The sequence below is a fragment of the Polyodon spathula genome, chromosome 21, assembly GCF_017654505.1.
Source record: "Polyodon spathula isolate WHYD16114869_AA chromosome 21, ASM1765450v1, whole genome shotgun sequence".
NCBI lineage: Eukaryota > Metazoa > Chordata > Actinopteri > Acipenseriformes > Polyodontidae > Polyodon > Polyodon spathula.
Window position 1 is genome coordinate 19,794,486 of NC_054554.1, and position 20,560 is coordinate 19,815,045.

The following is a 20,560-nucleotide window of genomic DNA, read 5'->3' on the forward strand; positions in this document are numbered from 1 at the left end:
GTCAATGACTGAGCATATATAAAAAAGCTGCCCTATCATGGCCCTGCTGTGAGGAAGTCCCTCCCACCTCCTGTTGAAGGGGGACGTCCTCACTGTAGCACATCGTCATTTTCTCTCTCACTTCACTGACAGTTGATTGCATTTGGCTGGCTTGTTGGGTTTTAGCCCTGACATTAGAGAGGATCAGGGTGGAGAGAGCACAGGTTTTGCTGGTTGCACCTAGATGGCTGAGACACCCCTGGTTTGCTCTCCTCTCCGACATGTTGACGGATCAGACGTGGCAGCTCCCGCTGCACAAGGACCTCCTGAGCCAAGCGGAGGGGCTATTGTGGCACCCGAACCCAGCCCAGCTCCAACTCTGGGTTAGACGAGGTTTGCCAGATGCAGTAGTAGAGACACTACAGTCTGCTAGGGTGCCAAGCACTAGAGCCCAGTACTCATATAAATGGAAAGTTTTCCAAGACTGGCGCCTTGCCGAAGGTCATGATCTTGTGACTTTCCCGATTGAGACGATATTAGCCTTCTTACAACACTTGTTTGACGCAGACAAATCAGCATCCACTTTGAAGATATACCTGGCAGCAATATCAGTGTGCCATGACAAGATTGACTCAGTGTCCCATGGGGCACATTTCCTGGCAGTGCAATTTCTTAAAGGGTCTCAGAGGCTTTGTCCTCCCATGAAAAGTATGGTCCCCAAGTGGGATCTAGAACTGGTACTGCGGGACCTTATGGGTCCCCCATTTGAGCCCGTGGTGTCAGCAGTGGCATTTTTAGTAGCCATTACGTCTGACAGACGAGTAAGTGAGCTTCATGCGCTGTCCATCGATGACACGTATGGCTTTCACTGGAAGTGACTTGCAGGTAACGTTAAGAAGAAATCCATCCTTTTTGCCAAAGGTGGTATCCTCATTCCATATTAACCAATCAATGGTTTTGGAAACTTTCAGACCTCCCCCGCATGAGTCAGAGGAGGACTGTAGACAACACACGCTATGCCCGGTTCAGACACAGTTCTGCGCTGTTATTTGGATAGACTGGCGTCTTGGTCCAACCAGCTGTTTGTCTGCTACGGGTTCCGCTCAAGAGGTCGTGTCCTATTGAAGCAATGTCTAGCGCACTGGGTGACAGATGTGATACGCTTGGCGTATGAACAGACGGACTCCCCGTTACCGGGGGACATTATGGCCCATTCTACCAGGGGCCAGGCAACTTCATGTGTTATCTTTCATGGTGCCTCCGTAGATGAGTTATGCAATGCTGGTACATGCACAGGTAGTCAGACATTAATGTGTTTTTACCTCCTTGATGCTACAAACCGAACAAGACCCTCTCTGGGGTGGTAGATGCCCTTAGGCATCATGTGGGCCATGTTGCTATCGCCGTGGGGCTGTTCTGCTGGTAATTTGGAGCCACGACAGCTTTGATACAGCTTTCCCATTCGGTAATGGTTGTGATTCGAATTGAAAGGGAATGTTAGGTTATTACCATAACCCTGGTTCCCTGAAAGAGAATGACAACCATTACCCTTTGAGGTCATGTCCCCCAGCTGACCTCTGTTTTCGAAAGAAAATGGCGTTGTGCTACTGTGAGGATGTCCCTCTTCAACAGGAGGTGGGAGGGACTTCCCCCTCACAGCAGAGCCCTGATAGTACAGCTTTTTTTTTTTTTTTTTTTTATATATATATATATATGCTCAGGAATTGACAGTCAGAGAGGCTGTTCCCATTCGGTAATGGTTGTCATTCTCTTTTCAGGGAACCAGGGTTATGGTAATAACCTAACGTTATGCACCCCAACACACATTGGATTGACCCACGGTCTGCACTTTTATCAGCGATGTGTATGCAACAGAAGCTGCTGATAGATTATAAAAATGATTAATTACATTTAGGCTAGGCAATTGTTATCTTAGTCTGTTTTTATTCTCTATTAATTAAATTATATTCGTTGAAAAAGACAAGGGAGAACCAGATCGTTATTATTTGTTTTTGGTTAATATAATATAGTAAAATGGTCCTATTGAAGTAGGCTACATTTTTTTTTCATTAAAAAGTTGTTGTTGTTCTTTGTTGAAATTAATGTTCAGCTTTCATATTTTGTTGTGTACTACTCATTTAATCAAACCAAGTAGTGTAAGAAGCTGCTTGTATCGTTCATGACGTTTTTCAAATCAAGTAAGCTTATTTGTGTATAATTAAAACGGCAATAGAGTTGCAGCCAGTGTCATCTTACTTAAAGGCACTCATGCCACCAGCAGCAGCAAAGTGTTTTTCAGTTTTACACATGTAAAATTTTATGTTAGGCATGTAAAATTTAGAGCTACATGCCCGACCGGGCATGTTAAGAGTTTGGGGATTTTCTACCCCTGCTGTATGTGTTCAATTGTCAGGGACCCAAGAGAGCCATGTGAAGGAGGTGACCCTCCCTAAAAAGATCCAGCTGCCCAAGCCGGCCCCTCCTAGTAGGGAGGAGAGGGAGCCCCCTGTGAATGAGAAAGCCAGGAAGCCCCCAGAGGAAGAGAGGACTGAAAGCCCAGCCAAAGTGCCCGATGATGCCACTCTGGCAGCTGGACAACCCGTCAGGGGTAGGAATTGGAGACTATTACTGGGGAGACTGTATGTTTTGAATCACTAGAATTTTAGGATTGAGGGGAAAAAAAACAATAAAAAACCGTATGACCATAATTTAGATATTTATATTATTTAACATCAAGTAATCAAAGAAACTACAAAATTATATTGTAAAAGTCAACCTGAAGCCATAATAGTAGCACAGTATTTCATGTTAGATTTTGAAGTGTCAGAGTTTTCAATTTTGGTCCATTTTTTAAGTATATGGAAAACTACAAAGCAGTATGTAATTCAATATGTCAACGTAACCTTATTCAGCAGGTGTCTTTCAACTTTATGAAGCAAAATTAGTTAATTCTAGAGGGTGGTGCAAAACCTTTGGCTTCAGCTGTATACATTTACAGTGGGAATGTTTTTTAAATGTGCACATTCAGACAAAGCAAAACAAGGACAGATACATGGTTAAATAGTAGACATAAGAACATTATCTGTATTTGCTTTATATAATAATGATAGAATAATACATACGTTTGCAGAAAAATGACTGCTTGAAATTGGTTATTGTTTAAAGCCTATTATTCCTCTCACCCACAGAAGATCAGTCTGAGGAGCAAAAAGATAAAAAATGGAAGAAGTCCCCAGAAATACCTCCCTCCCCCAGCGCCGAGTCCAAACCCGAGCCCAGTCGAGAGATTCGAGATATCATCAAACAGTACCAGAGCCGGCCCGACCCAGACCTCAAACCCTTTGTGCCTGTCAGGTGAAGCAGACAGCATGGCTATATCTGTATATCAATGTGGATGCAACATTAAGAGATTTTGCTCTACAGCTACAGAATTAACTCATTTCAACTTCAACAGTAAAATGAGTTTGTAGACTGTACTCACAATGCCGTCTGCAGATCTTACAGATCTTATCAAAGATAGGTGACTGGTAGCTATATTTGGAACTGTACCAACATTAAAACAAATCAGGGACAACATCAGTTAATTGACAAAGCTTTAATATTAGATTTGAAGTATTTAGGATGCTAGATGGCGCACTGGTTTAATGCACTACATTCTAACACGGAGATGCCTTCTTAAAGTTAAGTTTGTGAGTACTAATTAGTGGTATTTTTTTGTTGGAAGCAGAGCCTATTTCTTATACAGAATACTATGAGTCACGTCTTCATGATGTTGCTAGAATACTACACTATGTTTCACATTGTATGTTTCGTTGCAATCATGTGTTTTCCTGCAGGGCTCCTACCAAGTCGTTTGTGAAGAAGAACGACCCCAAGGAAGAGGCCCTGGCCATTCTGAGAATGAAGAGCCAAGATCCACCCCCTGAGGTGAGCGCAATGTCACAGAACTGTAGCAAGGGGGAACAGGTAGAAGTAATGAGTGTCACTGGCAGAACCATTATACAATCACTATTTAAAAAAAGGAAGCTGATTCTAGGTTTGTGTGGTATTCAGTAAGCATGTTTAATACTTGAAACTGTTTTTTCATTAAATAAAATATTGACTTTCATCTGGCAAAGTAGTGGGGAGTATTGGCCTGAGTTTTAATACAAAATAACAGAAATGGCTGTTGAGTGACCTACTCTGATCCCATTTCACCCTGGGTAAATGAGTGTTATTGCTCATGCATGTTTATAAGATTGTTACCTTGTTATCTATTTTTGTGTCACAAAAGCAATTTTCTGAAACAGCGTTTTTTTCAGGGAACTGTTGCTTATTATATAAATGTTCATGTTTTCATGGTACAGAGTTCTTTACTCCCACCTCCTGTCAAGAAGACCCCTCCCCCTCCTCTACAAAAGAAGGTCAAAGCCCTGCCTAAACAAGAGGTGGCTCCACCCCCTCCTCCTCCTCCCCCTGTCTCCAACCCTTCCACCAGGGGGCCACGGTCCATCTCCAGCAGCATGCAACAGAAGCAGCAATCATTGGCTGATCTCTTCAGCCCTTCCCCTACCACAGCAAACCCACCTCCTCTTTTGATAACTCCACCCCCTCCACAGGCTCCGCCCCCAGCCCCACCAACAACATTCGCACCCAGTAAGTTCGCTGCTCTTTCTCAGATAACAGTTTTGTATTAATTACTTTGTATTTGTATTAATATGTCAGAATTACCTTTGGGAAGGACAGTCATATGCTTTTTTGTTGAGAGAATGGGTGTCTTGTGAACAGATCTAATGCACTGGACACCACACAGAGCTGTGTAGGGGTATGGGGGGTCTATGACAATTTGTCACCAATAATTCATTACAAACAATTTATCACCAACAATTCAGCACCAGCAGTTCATCACCAGGTACAATTCATCACCAGGAGACCAATTCATCACCAGGACCAATTCATCACGGAGGGTACATTATCATATCACAGCTGTTTAAAACGACCGGTGAAAATGACCGGTGTGGCGCTTGTAGGTAGTTCAAAATTTCGGTGCTTCTAGTGTTAAAATAAAGGTTTGAAAAGCAAACTTGTTATTTTTGTTATGTTTTTTTGTTTGTTTGTTAGTTGGGTGGTCATGAACTAGTAAAAGTTAATACATTATGGGTTTTATTTATGTAATTTGTAAGTGAATACGTACTGTATCTGTTATTTATGATTTATTGTAGCTCTATTTGTTTTTAGCACAGCTTTTATGATATTTTGTGGCCTTAATCGGTGAGTTATTGTCCATGATGAATTGTTGCCTGATTGTTGGTGATGAAAAGTGCGTGACAAATTGATGGGATACCGGATATGGAGCAGTTCTTTAATGATTACAGCCTCCTTTAGGGAAGTTGTACTGGGTGTGTAAACCTACAGTCTTCAGACTAGCCCACAGCAGCATCAGCTTTCTATCAGTCTGTGGCACAGTAACCTGCAACAGAGAGATGCCGCTTTCATATATTACAGAATACATTTCAGGGATGTCATTAAAGTAATCAGAGGTATTTCAACTTATTTGTATATTTCATCAGGGCATGGGTTATAAATGCTCGTTCTGCACAAATATTCCTATCTGGTTTGTACAAAAGTAAACTGACAGAATAATAATGGGCACATTTTCACTGGAACATTGAGTGTAGATTTCTTTGAAACAAAACCTTAAATTATTATTATTTGTTTATTTAGCAGATGCCTTTATCCAAGGAGACTTAGGTGTGTGAGTTATGCATCCACTGCAGTCAGTTATAATAACATCTCACCTGAAAGACACAAGGAAGTTAAGTGACTTGGTCAGCGTCACACAATGAGTCAGTGGTTGAGCCGGGATTTGAACCAGGGACTTCCTAGTTAGAAGCCTTTTTCTTTAACCACTGGACCACACAGCTGCGTGTTGCTCTTTGACTGTGAAATTACCTTGTGTTTTATGTTTTAAGACCATCTTGCACCAGACGGCAGGACCATTAACCTACTGAAACTGCTGTTCATAAAAAGACTGTCCTCTACCATTAGACAGATTAACTTCTGTACATTAAAACCTAAGTAAAGTCTGACTAGTTGCTTAAAAGTTTGATTATTTGCTTGAATGACGCTTGGACCCTGATACAAGGAGACGAATGGAAGAAGATAAAGACTGAAATGGCTGTCTTTGTGTCCCTCTGCAGGCGCTGTGCCAAAGAAGGCTGCTGATAACAATATAAAGACTCAGCTCTACAAGTTCTCGGCCAGCGTCTACTTCTCCTACGTTGACATGCATTCAAAACTGTTCCTTCGCAAAGAGGTGTGCTCACTGTGTTCATTGGTGCTCTGGTTAGACACACAAAAGCTGAGGGAACACAAAGCCACTTTTTCAGGAACAGTAGCTTGAAACCTGGCTCTAAGAGACTAGGAAACCTAGTCTGAGTCAACTTTGTTGTATCAATCCCAAGTCTCCCCTGGTGTTTGGTATTGGTATGAAAAGATATGCGTGTTTTTTGCATGTAGGTTGTCATGTACAGTATCAAAATATATATAGTCATTGTTCCAGGAATATAGTTGAATAGCATATTAACAAAAGTTCTAGTGCATCATAATATCAGGGTATTGTACTGTATATGGAAGTTGTCTTTCCATCCACCCGACTGTCTGTCTGTATGTCATGATTAGATTTTAACATATACTCTATCTAGGGAATCACTTGTGTATCATAATGTGAGGTGTGTAGGTTGTCTCTCTGTCACCGGTACATTTTAAAGAACCCCTTTTCCAATTGTGATGAAACTTGCTAAGAGCCTTCAATAGGTCAGATTACTGCATGTATGGATGCTGTCCATGTATCACAATGACATTTGTACATATAGCTAGAGAAGTGCATGCTCAGCTATGAATACGTTGGGTGTAAACATAATTTAGCACAAGCTATTTAGAGATCAGAATCTGCGCTTTCATAATGCATCTCTTTCAACTCGCGTTCAGTTATTATAGTCTAGTCTAACTGACAAGAAAGTGGGGTTGGATTTTAGTTTTTAGCTTTAAGACAATGAGTCGTAGCGATACCAACACTGCATTGTAGACCCTAGTTCCTATTTTGAAGGATGTGGGGGCTGTAGATTTGAGAATTGGTCAAGCTACTTTTCACTAAGAATGTAATTGTGTTTCTGGATGCAGGTGTTCTACCCGAGGGAGAAGTTTAATCAGCCCTACATTCTGAACCACCTGTGTGAGCAGGTAAGAGGGCAGGTTAACAGCAGTTACAAGGGGGCTATTTAGTTAAGTTAAGTTTTGTACTGTGTTTCTGTAAGAGATATGTATAAATTGAGATTTCCAGTACAGTATAAAACCAGCAAGAAACTAGCAAGGAGAGAGCAGTTGAATTATTGTTGAGTGGTTTATTAGAAATTTGAAATGATTTTCACAGCTATAGCAGTAGGCAATGTAACACCATTTCATACAGGGTGTTATCAGACTATCCCAGCCTGAGACTGGCGGTACTCTGTGTGTTTAGCTGAATGACTTTACTGATTCTCATGTCCCTCTCTCTGGTCTGTCTCTGCAGATCATGAGGGACACCTACTCTGACTCCTGTATTCGCATCACTCAAGAGGAACGCCGCAAGATGAGGGACCTGCTGGGTAATCAAGCTGAAATGTGATTGGGGACCAGAGCAGAAGTGATGCTTTCTTATAGATTCGAAGCCCAGCCTTTAACACCAGTAACCAGTCTAGTAAAAACCTGTATGAACATCACAACTGACTCTGTTGACCCATCCCAATAGATTAGCTGGCATCAAAACTGCTAGACTACTATTTCATCACGACTCTTCAGAACAGTGTTATCTCTGCATTGCTGAATGAGAAAATATTTAGTAAAATGGATCTATTCTTCAATGTGCAATTTGCATCACATTTGGTGTAAATAAAGTAACACTTATTTTCACAAGGTGAAGGTGGCAACAGGCCTGAACAAATTGCTAGAGTGTAAAACAAGGCTTATCCATGGTCCTCTTCATTTTGATAAAAGTTGTTATTTGACTGTTTCCTTGGAAAAGTACGGATTTGTTCAAGAATGTCGTCTCTAATTACCCAGCTGTAAGTGGCAATGGTTACTCATTACAAAGCTGTCCCTTGTTTTTCAGCTGATTTCCATGTGGGGACCAGCATCAGCTCTGTTCAGGACAACACCATGAAGAAGAGAATCGTGTTGGCCGCCAGAGACAACTGGGCCAACTACTTCTCACGTCTCTTTCCTGTCTCTGTAAGACCTGATCAGCATTCACATTCAGAATTCAACTGGTCAAATACAGTCCAAGATAGACAGATTGACAAAGTAAATTCATAGAAAGATACATTCATGTTTATCATTGAGCTGCTCTCAAACAATCAAAAAGCCACATTTTCAGAAATTCCAGTAAATCTTATTTGAGTGGTGTCCCATGCAGACTTCCAACTGACTAAATTCTAAAGTCACGGATAACGTCATTTGCAATGTAGTGTGTTCTTTTTTAAAATCAAAACATGATTTGTAATAAGTTAATATGTACAGTTGACCCTGTCTCTTATGATAGAGTGTCTTCTTGCTTCGCAGTCTTCATGCACCTCCAAAGTGCTATAAGGTCAACTGTGCATATTATGTTATAGACAGATTATAGTTGTGACTTTAATTCTAATTAGAGGGGACTGGAGGCTGTACTGACATCCAAGAGATTTCTACACGCAGACATCTCCTCACTATCTATGTTGAATTTAGGGAGGCAATGGATGTGAGAGCCAGATTTTGGGGGTGTCCCATCGTGGGATCCGGCTTTTGAGGGTAGTGAAGGCATCCGGCATCAACCCCAAACACCTGAAGATCCTGCGTAGCTACAGGTGAGAAGCCGTCACTTGACACCAGACTGCTCTTTGCATCCTGACTCGATGGGTTTTTAGGACTTACGTAAGATTTATGTTATGAGTGTCGAAGAAAACCTAGATGCTTACGGCATTTCACAGTCTAAAAATAGGCATTTGGAGATATTTCACGATTTAAATGTAACATGTAATAAAACAAAAAAAAAAATAGCATTGCTACTTTCAGAATTGGTCAGTTTCTCTAGAGTTATTGTACAACAAATGTTCCTAAATATTTAAATGCTTTCCTTGAAAAACAGTAAATGCTAACTTAAAAAAATATTTCTTGCTTTGTCAACCTGTTAAAGACATACTATAAGGGAATTATCAAACAAACTAAAAACATAAATACATGTAAAAATAACAACACACATGAAATGCCCCCTTCTTATACTGGACAGAGCAATCTTTAGCACACATATTTCCGATCTTTGATGCAGTTTGTTTCTTTTTCGTTGAGGACATTTTAAAGAAATTATGTAGCTCTATGCAGTGTGTTCAATCATTTACTGAAAGCAAACTAAATGCAGTGTAACAGGTAATGCGTCAATAAGGCAAATGTTTGCTATATTTAATTTTTAACTGATAAAAAATATGTAATTATATTTACACTATTCTTTCAGAAACGGGAATTTGCATCGGGAAACTGCATATTACATGGCAATGGGTATATTTCATGGCAAAAAAAATACAGCTTTGGTGATTACCTCCGCTGTTGGCATTGCCTCCTCTCTCAGCTTAACAGGAAGCCTGCACCCTGGAATGCACCCTCAAAATTGACCAGCCCCTTCCTAAACTAATGAATTATCCTCTCTGTCCCTTTCTCAGCTACGCAGATCTGCTGTCAGTGAAACGAGATAAGCACATCCTGGAGTTCACCCTGAAGCACGACCAGCTGGTGCTGTACTCCACCCGAGCCGAACAAATCAAGAGAATGATCAGCCTGTTCCTGGGAGAGCTCTGCAAGGTGCTACCCCCTTCTCCCAGTCCAGCCTACTTTCCTCACTGCCTGGATTGAGGGACAGCAACAACTAGGAGACCCTATACAAAAGTGTACTATATTAACAGCATAAAGCATAGAAATAAAGCATAGTGGAAGCACAGTAAAGCATATGTAAGCATTGTAAAGTCCAGAGAGGTATGACAAATCATATTAAAACACAGCAAACCATGGTAAACTATTGTAAGTATATAGTATATCCATGAAAAAATGAGAACAACTTTAATACAGGAGGCCACAAGAGCTGCAATCTGTCTGAGTCGCCACCAGGTAATGTCAGGCTTGGTCATCCAGGCTTGGCAAGGTTGCTCAATGATAAAAATGACTATGCTACGCAATCCAAAGATCAGAATTTACTTTTTCTGAAAGACTTTTATTCTAAAATTAGTATATATAAAAAAATATTGTTGGCCTGCAACGGTTGTTCATATTGACTCCGCCTCCTCCAGGACTCCAATCACATGATCGCCCTGAAGAGCTTCATCACCGATGACAAGAGCCTGCTGACATTCCGCAAGGGTGACATCATCAAGCTGCTGCACATGCAGGGGCTGCACCCAGGTGAGACTCCTCACCTTCCCAAGAACAAACCAGCAGAGGCAGCAATGCCACATATTCACATTGCCTGGGCATTTACCGGTCCAACTGGCCTGCTTTGGAGTTTTTTTAAACTGATTTGATGACGTTTAAGTAAATGTTATGGAAATACAAATTGATATAGTAGTATGCAAATTTATTAGAACACCCCATTGCCTTTGTTTTGATTTGTTGTGCATATGAAATCAAATCACTGCAACTGAAAATCTTGGAAAATGGTAAAAATAGGCAATTTAGTGATTATCTAATTTAATTGTTGAATTTAATAGGTCATATATGCAATTAATTAAATAATAAGAGAAAAGGAGCACCTAGTCACAAATGGCAAAATGCATTCGACTTTTTAGAAGTTGTTTAAGATGCCTAATTAAAGTACAAAGTGGTCTAACATTTTCACACAATCGCCTATTGTTTGTATATGACTGATTACTGATTGAAAATGTAAATTCTCACACCCAGGTGTTCAGGGTTTCATGCAGGTTGGTATATGAAGGATATAAATGACAAATCCTGATATATTTGCACACTACTACAATGCATAGCTATATTTTAACATACTGTATAGAGCAATACAAAGAAGTGAAACCTTAGTAAAACTATAAGAAACTGCTTGTCTTAGTTGCTTATAATTTGACCTTATAATTTTAATTTAGCATTTTGAAATTATCAGCGAGCTTTATAATAAGTTTATATGTCACGTGTAGGGTGTCTGTTACTATATAAGAGATTGCTTTCAGCTATATAAACATGTCTAGAATCAACGGTCCCGTATTAATCAGCCCGTTTTAGAATGTGTAATGTAATGTAATGTGAAATGTAATGTGAAATGTAGTGTAATGTGTAATGTGTTGTTTGCAGGCTGGCAGTTCGGGTCAATCGGTGGACGGTCAGGCCTGTTTCCAGCCGAATACACCCAGCCCACAGCGCCCCCAGATTACTATAGCGCTCACCTAGACCGCAGAGAGGAGCGTAGGAAGAGTGTGTGGACAATGCCTCCTAAAAAAGAAGTGAGTAAGGCAGGGGTACCTACAGCACCCTCCAAAAGGGGGAGAAATGGGAGAGACCCAAACCAACAGCAGCCTGGGTGCGTTAGATGGAATCATCCTTTGATTAATGCTGACCTGGGCTGAAGTCAAACAATCTAGACTAGACAGATCTTTACTCATGGCTGGTTTCACAAACCCTAATTAGCACTGATCATGGACTACCTGAGTAAGTATTGTTGGGCTATAATTTGGAAATGTATTCTATAACAAACCCGGGGAGGATTGCATATTAAGGCAAATTACATTAGATGAGTGGTAACTAGTTTAACTAGAATCCTGCAGCATTACTGGAAACCAGACAATGGTCTATGGATTTCACCAGATGTCTCTGTTCTTGTCATGGTGTAACACAGGAATCTTTGACAAGGCTGGGATCTCTCACTGGGGTTGTTATTGTTTCAGTTTACGATGGGCAGCAAGGTCTCGGGGTGCACTGAGCCGTCTCTGCTGGGGTCAGGCGAGGTCAGCCAGTACGTCATGACAGAGTTCGCCATGAAGTACTTCAGAGAGGCTGCTACCAAGTGAGTCGCTACTCCAGGACACGCTTCAAACGGGTGGATCATCTCCCCTTTAAAAATACCTATTGAGTGTTCATGAATTTACTGTATATAAGTTATCCAGAAGGCATTCAAATACATGACAAGTGATTGCAAGTGTAGGTAGTGTCCTCTCCTTTTGAAGAAGGACAGGGTAGGATTTCAATGGGAGGGCACAACTGGGGGATAACACACCTGAATGGATGGTGTTAGGTGGTGGTATTTTTAATTTGACTAGAGAAGATAAAGATAAATGATCTCACTCTAAACAATACAAATGACTGGGTGAACATGGCTGTTTTATTCCAATCAAACAAATGTAACACCTGTTGTCCCTTTCTCATTAACCCTAACCCTAACCATAACCATAACCCCCCCTCATTGCAGGCTGGGGTGGAAGGGTATGACTGCGGAGGGACGAAGCTCAATGGAGATGGTCCAGCACACCAAGGTATCAGTAATAGAGATATGATTCATACAGTCCATTTTATGATTTATTTGGTCATTCTTTCCAACTCCTGTTTCTTTCCAGTGCCTGCCCCTGTGTGTTGACCCCAAGCCCACACCCTGTCCTCTAACCCCACCCAGTGTTGTACCCTAGTCCTCTCCCTCTATGTCTGTGGACAGGCTCATTGATGTATTTCTTAGAAGGGCTGATCATTATGTTTTCTCTTGAAGAAGAAAAGCTTTGCATATAATTAGAAAGGGCGGGGCAAAGCTCTGCTTGTAAATAAATGTGTTGTGTTTATTGTATTATTATTTAACGGAAAGGGTGTATTGTTTGTTTTTTTAAACAGGTGTTGGATTTTAAACAAAAACACAATTTATTGTTATGATTTAAGTGTATTGTTTTGTGTTTAGTTAGAACGGGTGAAATGTGTGTGATTTGGCAGCATGGGTGGAGTTAAAACCCCATCCACTAAACCCGTGTGGAATGTGACCATCTCTGAATTGAATAATTTAGTGTTAATTTGGGGATGGTCACATGTATAAAAACCCTACAGCTTTTGCTGGTCGTGGGGGTGTACAGAGAGGAGGTAAGTGAGAGCCAGAAAAACGAAACAAAGTAAAAAAGAATTGTTACGTGTGCTGGAAGCACAAGCACGGTCCTTGTTTATTTGGTGTCGGTGTTCCTGATTTTGTTTTGTTTGAACTTTTATTTTTGCTTTGTGAGCAATGTTTTTGTCAGCCTTTTTTGTTTATTTTTGTTTTAATAAAAAAAGGCGTACCAGCGTTTTTCACCTGCAAGTACCTGTGTGTTTCTTAGTCAGCTTCCAGGTCTGGTCTGGGGATGCCATTACTGGGCCATCCAGTCACAATCACTTATTCCAAAATATGAATTACACTGCTATTTTAATTAATATTTGTTAAATGGTACAATATCTACATGATTCACCCCATGCCATTCCACCCACCTCCTCCCTCTCTCTCTGCTGACGCCCTGTTCTCTACCACAGGTCCCAGTTCAGGAATCCCTCATCTTCTACTCCGACAGTGAACTCAATGAGCTTGCTGCTCAAAACTTCATGAGTGAGTACCAACGTCAATACATTACATCCTAATAAACAGAGAGAATAAATGGCAGTTCCATTGAAGGGCTCTGGAAAAGAAATAAGAAGTCCATAATAACACAACTCATTTAAATGAATTGCAGTAGTTTATTAAACAGTGAATTTATATGATCTGTTTCGAAATAGAGTGCTAAAGATTTGTTTCATATGTAGTAAAGATAGTGTTAAGTAGTAATGTTTTATAACCATGCATTTCTGTGCAGTCATAACGCTTCAATATGCATTATGTTATTTTTATTATACAATAGATCTTCCATACATTTTTAAGGAAATGGGTTAAAAAATAAACTGTGGTTTATAGATGTTTGATGTCATGTGATGTACTATTTAAAAAACAAAATTGAATTGATATTGATAATATTATTTCTGCAATAGATGTGATGCGATTCATGGGTGACCAGCCTGCGATGAAAGACAAGAGTGAGGGCGACTACATTGTCAGCATTCTCCAGGTCAGTCACACCGTGCAGGACTCCCCTGCTAGCAGGAGGTGTGTGTGTGTGACAGGAAAGGATGGGTACCACCAAGTACCTGGGACTACCCTCCTTCAGATCTGGAGCTTGTGCTGTACTGCTCCATATAGTCACTATCTCACCTCTAGAACAGATGATCTAAGTTTAAATGGACACCCCCCCTACCAGAGCGTGGATGGGAGTGAATATGGATGATCCCTGTTTACAAGCAGCTTGCTGCGCATTAATATACAAGCAGATTACAGTACAATAATGCTTCCAAAGCATTTTACATGACCCGCTTCCTTCAGGGCATCCAGCCATATAGGGTGCAGGTGGAAATCTGCTACAAAATCTGTTCTCAGATTATCCAGCATTCTTGAGAGAATGACTTCCCCTCGCATCAGCCAGCCTGGTGCTGGGAAGGCAGTACCTAGTACTTCTTATTCAGGGGTTTTAATCGATTCAAGATTAATTGATCAATCGCTCAGGTTCGCTTATGTCAATAAAAAAAGCTGTTAACCAATTTATCAAATCTGATTGATTTAAAGTGAACATAGTACACACTAAATATAAAAGGGACTGGTTAAACATGTATAACGATAACAAATGCAATTACTGAGGTCTGTCTTTTTTACATTTTGGTTATTTTTTTGCTGTTCATTACTTCTAATCGCATGTCCAATCATGGATTTGAATGCTTTGCAATGTATGAAACCCCTCTATGCAAATTGATAAGGTCTTGTGAACCCTTCCTGTTCCTTCAGTTCACCCCTTTGTCTCTGCTTTCAGCTGGGCAAGGAGAAGGAGGACCTGAGAGATGAGATTTACTGCCAGGTGATCAAGCAAGTCACACTCAACCCTCAGCAGTGAGTACCACTCTGTATTATTAGAATCTCCAAAGGGTAAGGAAACCGTGTCTGGGTAAAGCTTGCTAAGGATGGCTATGAGGTCTACAAGCTCCTTAACTTCATGATCAGCAGAGAAGGAAAGTGCCGTGGAAGCACTGGTCATGGATAACATGTTACATGAGGTTGCCGATACAACCGCCCTCTACAAAATGTTGTCCCCAATACAAATTATAAATAAAGTTGCAACCTTTTGTGAGTCTCCTCAAAAACGGAATGGGATATTTATATGTCCAGTCTCCAGCCTACAATAAATATGCTTTAAGAGTTACTTGCAATGAATACACTAGTATCTTAAGTATTCAGTCTCTCGCTTTTAAAAGTCCTGTGTATGCTCCTTCACTTGTATATAAGCTCCCATAAAGGTAGCATCATAAGAAAAAAAGCTGCTGGCCAGTCTTATATCCTGTGGATTTGCCCTGTCCCACTTTGTAGCCTCAGTTTTGGGTTAAAGTATATTGAAACCCTTATAAAAACCAGACCACGATTGTATTTGAAAGAGACAGACATCTATCATTACTCTGAGAGTGCTGTGTAGATAAAGCAGATCTGCAGAGGCTGTGAGGGCTGGCTCTCATGTGCTGTATTTGTGTTTGTTCCGGGCAGGGAGAGCTGCGTTCATGGCTGGACGATCCTGACCCTCATCACTGGCTTCTTTCATTGTTCAAACACCCTGCTGCCATATGTGACCCGCTTCCTCCAGGAAATCCTGCAGGACCAGGGCAACAGTTTCCAAGGTAACTGCAGAATACCGTGAGGGGCAACACAAGAGAGCAGGACTCAGATAATGTATACAGATTTATTGAATGGCGTTATGCAGAGTATAGAACACTGAGTAAGTAAGATTGTAATGACTTTATTTCACCTACCAATACTCAGTAATTACTGTACTATTCTGAAGTGTTTGGTAATTGCTTGAAATGGTCATTTCTAGTGTCCTTATTACATACTGTGCATTTACTACATGATTATGAGGATCCTGTCTGTGTCTGCACTGATTTTGTGACTATTGCTAAGTTTTTGTTGAGCACTTATTTGATTTATTTTGTGTACTTGTTGTGGGACTGTGTGTGGCTGTTTGCTGTGACTTTGGTATTAATTCCTGCAAGTGACTGATGTACAATGAAGTTATTAAACGAATGGGTATTTTGCAAGTGCCAAACATCAGTCATTTTTTTCCTCGTAGCTTCATTAATTACACATGGAGAGAACCCTACTAGTTTTAAAACCTCTTGAACAAAGTACTCTAACCCATTTGCACATTTACTATGTGGGTCCTTGCAACTTTGGAATAAACTTTAACCTTATGTAAGTGCAGCAATATCATAAAACCTGCTTACCTCTTTTATATGTCATGTTTTTGGCTGTACTGTAGCTCAAGGGGTAAACATGTTAATCCCACCTTTTCATCACAGTTGCAGTTTCCCTGTAACTGATGAACAGAATAACAACATTAATTCAGTTTATCCGCATAAAAATGATTAAACTGATTGACTGAGACAGACGGGATACTACATATTATCTAATCACAAACATCCCATTTCCTTTTTATCTTACCATAAGCGGGTGAATTGTGCAAAAGAGCACCTTTTATAAGCCAAGGGGTGGGAGTTATTCTGGATACAGGGCCTGCCTTTAGAGAGATGGTTTGTGCCGTGGAAGACAGGTGAGGCAATGGCTGCCAGAGACCTGGTGCTCATAGTAAAGCAAGGAGCTGGTAGTTTAATGGCTAGTACCTTAGCTAAAGGAGCAGGTTACATTGTATTTTTGCATGATGTTGTGTGAGGGGACTGTAGTGCTTGTAACAAGTGGTAACTCAAATGTCATTATGAACTGAAAACAACTGACTGCGTACAATACAATTAAATTAACCCTTATACAGAGGCGACAAGACCTGAAACACAGATTCCAAAGTATATCAGGCCTTTTGAGACACTCAGCAACCTTTCAAAGAATGCCAGGAAACTCACTGGTAAATGGCTTGTGATTTAACAAGACAATGACCAAAGCATTCTTTAAACCCGCTAAGCCATTGTAGCAAAGGAGTTCTGGCATGGCCCTGCCAGTCTCCAGCACTCGACTGAATGCATGTTTGTCAAACTTATGAGAAACGAAAGCAAGTGCTAGTTGATGCTTTTAAATACGCTGCTCTAACTTGTATTACTTTTTTGGATCTATAACACATGAAGTAATAGAATGCAGCAGCAATGTTTCATCTATAGCATTGTCTTTGAAATATCTGCATATTTCTAATTGAAGTATGCAATCAAAGACCCAAAAGCTATTGAACAGAAGGGGCCTGTGGTAATACACAAAGCATTAGTAAGATAATGCAGTTAACCTTGGTTAGCACTCCTTAACATAAAGTAGTATTGTTAATGGATCTCCTGTGCCTTTCAGAAATGGCCCACTTATGTGAAGAGAACCTGCGACGCTCGCTCATCCATGGGGGCCGGAGACACATCCCTTCCAAGCAGGAAATGGATGCCATCTTGGTAAGGGAATAAGCCATTCCCTTAAGGGCAAAGGGGGTAGATTCTGCCTAACGGGTATCTCTGACTGAGAAAGCCTCCCAGGTAGTGAACTGTGTGAGCTAACCATGCAGCAGTTAATCTCTTAACCCAGCGTCCCATCTTTACCCCCCCCCTCCCCCACCCTTTACCCTCCTCATACTCAGTAGCTGAGGTTAGCAAACTGAACTCTGTTCCAAAAGGTTGTTACTTTGCCACAAATGTATATTTTATTTAACTTTATTCTTAATATGTTTTTTTTTAATTGCACAGTTGTGGAGTAGCATGCCAGCTGAGAAAGGGTTAAGAACTGCATGTACACTGGTTAGCTCTTTACCCTTGAGTGGTATATGAACCTGTGTTGCATTAAGAATGAAAATGTCAGTTATCAACAAAAAGACTGTAGCTAGTGTTGCTGTATGTTTTTCTATTCTCCCACAGCACGGAAGAAGTTCCAAGAGGATTCCTATATACCTGCCTGGGAAGGTGGAGCACTACGGCAAGATCCATACCTTCACTGTGAGTCAAGAAACACTTAAGAGTTACAATAGAAGTGTAGGGATACGGCACGTCGCGTGAAAGTACTAAAAACTTTTAGGGAATCCAGAGTGTTCTAGCACACAGTGTTTGATTAATCCAGTTTTATGATGAATCCACAGTTTTTCTTTGAAAAATTCACAGTTTCAGGTGAATTGGAAAATAAATCAACTGAAAGATCAAAGGATGGCTTCCTAGAAACAGAAATATGTTTGTATATGTTTTATTTATTCCTTTTGAGCAGCAAAGCTTTACATATTATACAAAATCCTTTAAATTATTAAAACAAATGTGACATTCACAAGCAGTATCCTTAACCATCTTTGTCATAGTTGTCCCAGAGCTAACAATAATACAATGACAACAATCTTTAAAGCATGCATCATTTACAGCAAGTTTTGTACAGCAATGATCATGGCATTGGTTAGTTACATGGTTTAAAGGGATCAGTGTGCAGTATGGAATGGTACATGCTTCCATGGAGTAACACACCCCTTTGTGGTGCAGGTGGCGCTGGAGCTGGTTAGTGACCTGTGTGCAGAGATGGGAGTGCTGCAGCTGCAGGAGATCAAGCAGTTTTATGTCTATGCCAACTGCAACCAGGGTGAGTCTGCCACCCTAGTGGAATATGAAAAATACTACAGCTTGCGACACAGAAATGCTCAGAATTGCTGTTTACAGTGCATATTGGCTGATATTGACAACAGTATTTTTTTAATGGCTTGCATAGAAATCTGTTGAATATTGTTATTAATTCCTTGCTGCAGTACAAGAAGGGACTGGATCAAGGTACACAGTATAATTTGAACAGAAGTGACGTGCGGGCGTGGAAGATGTCCTGATCTTTAGTCTTTTAACTGTTCAGTCTTTCAGTACCCCAGCCTTTTCAAATCACAATTCAAGTGTGAATGTTACAGTGCCTCGTTTCTCTCTTCCAGGCCAGGTGGTGCAGCCCATCAGACATGACGAGTATGTCTTTGACTTCCTATTGGACGGCAACACAGTAACTCTGTGGCTTAAGCGTGTCATGTGGAAAGAGCCGCTGCATTTTGAGAATGAATTCTATATCAATGTCCACTACAGACAGGTACAGTGCAGAACAACCAGTAAAGGAACAGGTACACAGGAAAACATTATTGATGTGGAAAAACGGTTCCGGATTTACGCCAGTACAAACCATACTATTAGCTTTGATTTCATATTAGAGGCACCCAGGGGTATTTGCAGAGCAAGTCCCATTGTTTACATTTAAAATATATTTTATTTTAGAACTCTTTGTTCTAGCCTAAGCTCTTGTAAGGAAACTAAATGGTATATTTCTCTGTGAAGAAGCTCACACAAAAAGGATCTAAGCAGAATTTAACAAGATTCTTTTATTGATTCCAATTATCAAACAGTCACACTTTTACAGCTTAATCTTTATTATTTACACAATAATGAGGCCAGTAGTTATTAATTTAAATTAAATTAAGCAATGATATCAGTCTCTACACCCCTTTGCGAGCAATGCTTAGCTGCTGGCTTATTTCTGTATGTTTGCAACATTTTGACCAGATAACCACTGCTTGCACCAGATCAGCTGAAGCCAATTTTAATGACATTCTTTCCCTGATAGCAGCTGGATAACAGCATCATTTGCACCACTGCACATTCATAGTTTTGCATTTCTAATCTTTTCATTAGCTCTTTACACTATTGTTAGTGCCAATGTCATGTAGCAGTATGTGTCTGAGTGTTAGTGCCGGTGTCGTGTAGCAGTGTGTGTGTGTGTGTGTGAGTGTGTTGTTAGTGCCAGTGTCGTGTAGGTGTGTGTGTATGTGTTGTTAGTGCCAATGTCATGTAGCAGTGTGTGTGTGAGTGTGTTCCCTTTTAATTTGAAGATGGCCACCAAACATTGTTATGGGATACACTCCTGCCTATTTGTAGGTGTCACTGAGCTCTTTATATCAAAGCTGCTGATAGGCCCCCTCCCCCATTGACCCCCTCGGTCCCACCTCCTGAGGGTACTTAACCTGAAGGATCATTCTCTTTCGCTTCTTACATTGGTAAGGTAAGACCTCTGTGTTGCATTGAGCCCTTTTTTTTCTTCTAAAAAGCTCTGTGTAAGCTACTGCTAGTTCCCCTGCACTTTGTGCTGAAAGCTGGCTGTCAGGCTACTTCTTTCTGTCTGTCCGTCTTGTGTGTGTTTTTCACACTTTCTTACTTCGGAGAGCACTGTTACTCCATGCGACCAGGCTTGCCTTGTCCCCGTTGTCGAGTTAACCTGCCAGCTGCCTGCGGGGCACGGTTGGGCCTTGTTTTGATTGTAGCTCCGCGGCTGCTTTCGCCAGGCCAGCCATGTACTCCTCATGAGGCTTTCCTTGTTCTTGGGTTGAGACGTAAGCAGGCTGCGCGGGCCTTCACTCCCCCATCTGTCCTGTAATATTGTTTTAAAAAAAAAAAAATTAAAAACTGTTTTTATTACTGTGTGTGTAAGTCAATCGCCCGCTGCGGCTTAGGTCTTGTCCCCCTGTTGTACGGTACGTGCTGCTCACGTGTGAGACCA

General features: G+C 40.8%; 1 protein-coding gene across 1 annotated transcript in view; it reads left to right on the forward strand.

The window, feature by feature from the left end:
* Positions 1–20,560, forward strand: part of LOC121296237 (unconventional myosin-XV-like) — a 97,728-nt gene that overhangs the window by 64,372 nt on the left and 12,796 nt on the right. The window contains exons 41-62 of the mRNA XM_041221581.1: positions 2,393–2,587; positions 3,168–3,333; positions 3,816–3,887; positions 4,367–4,625; positions 6,173–6,274; positions 7,141–7,200; positions 7,529–7,604; positions 8,108–8,226; positions 8,719–8,837; positions 9,687–9,825; positions 10,308–10,419; positions 11,314–11,462; positions 11,904–12,022; positions 12,425–12,488; positions 13,495–13,567; positions 13,984–14,060; positions 14,853–14,929; positions 15,575–15,705; positions 17,369–17,463; positions 17,920–17,997; positions 18,523–18,619; positions 18,954–19,102. Coding sequence (XP_041077515.1) covers positions 2,393–2,587; positions 3,168–3,333; positions 3,816–3,887; positions 4,367–4,625; positions 6,173–6,274; positions 7,141–7,200; positions 7,529–7,604; positions 8,108–8,226; positions 8,719–8,837; positions 9,687–9,825; positions 10,308–10,419; positions 11,314–11,462; positions 11,904–12,022; positions 12,425–12,488; positions 13,495–13,567; positions 13,984–14,060; positions 14,853–14,929; positions 15,575–15,705; positions 17,369–17,463; positions 17,920–17,997; positions 18,523–18,619; positions 18,954–19,102 — 2,528 coding nt within the window. The remainder of the gene's footprint in view (positions 1–2,392; positions 2,588–3,167; positions 3,334–3,815; positions 3,888–4,366; positions 4,626–6,172; positions 6,275–7,140; positions 7,201–7,528; positions 7,605–8,107; positions 8,227–8,718; positions 8,838–9,686; positions 9,826–10,307; positions 10,420–11,313; positions 11,463–11,903; positions 12,023–12,424; positions 12,489–13,494; positions 13,568–13,983; positions 14,061–14,852; positions 14,930–15,574; positions 15,706–17,368; positions 17,464–17,919; positions 17,998–18,522; positions 18,620–18,953; positions 19,103–20,560) is intronic.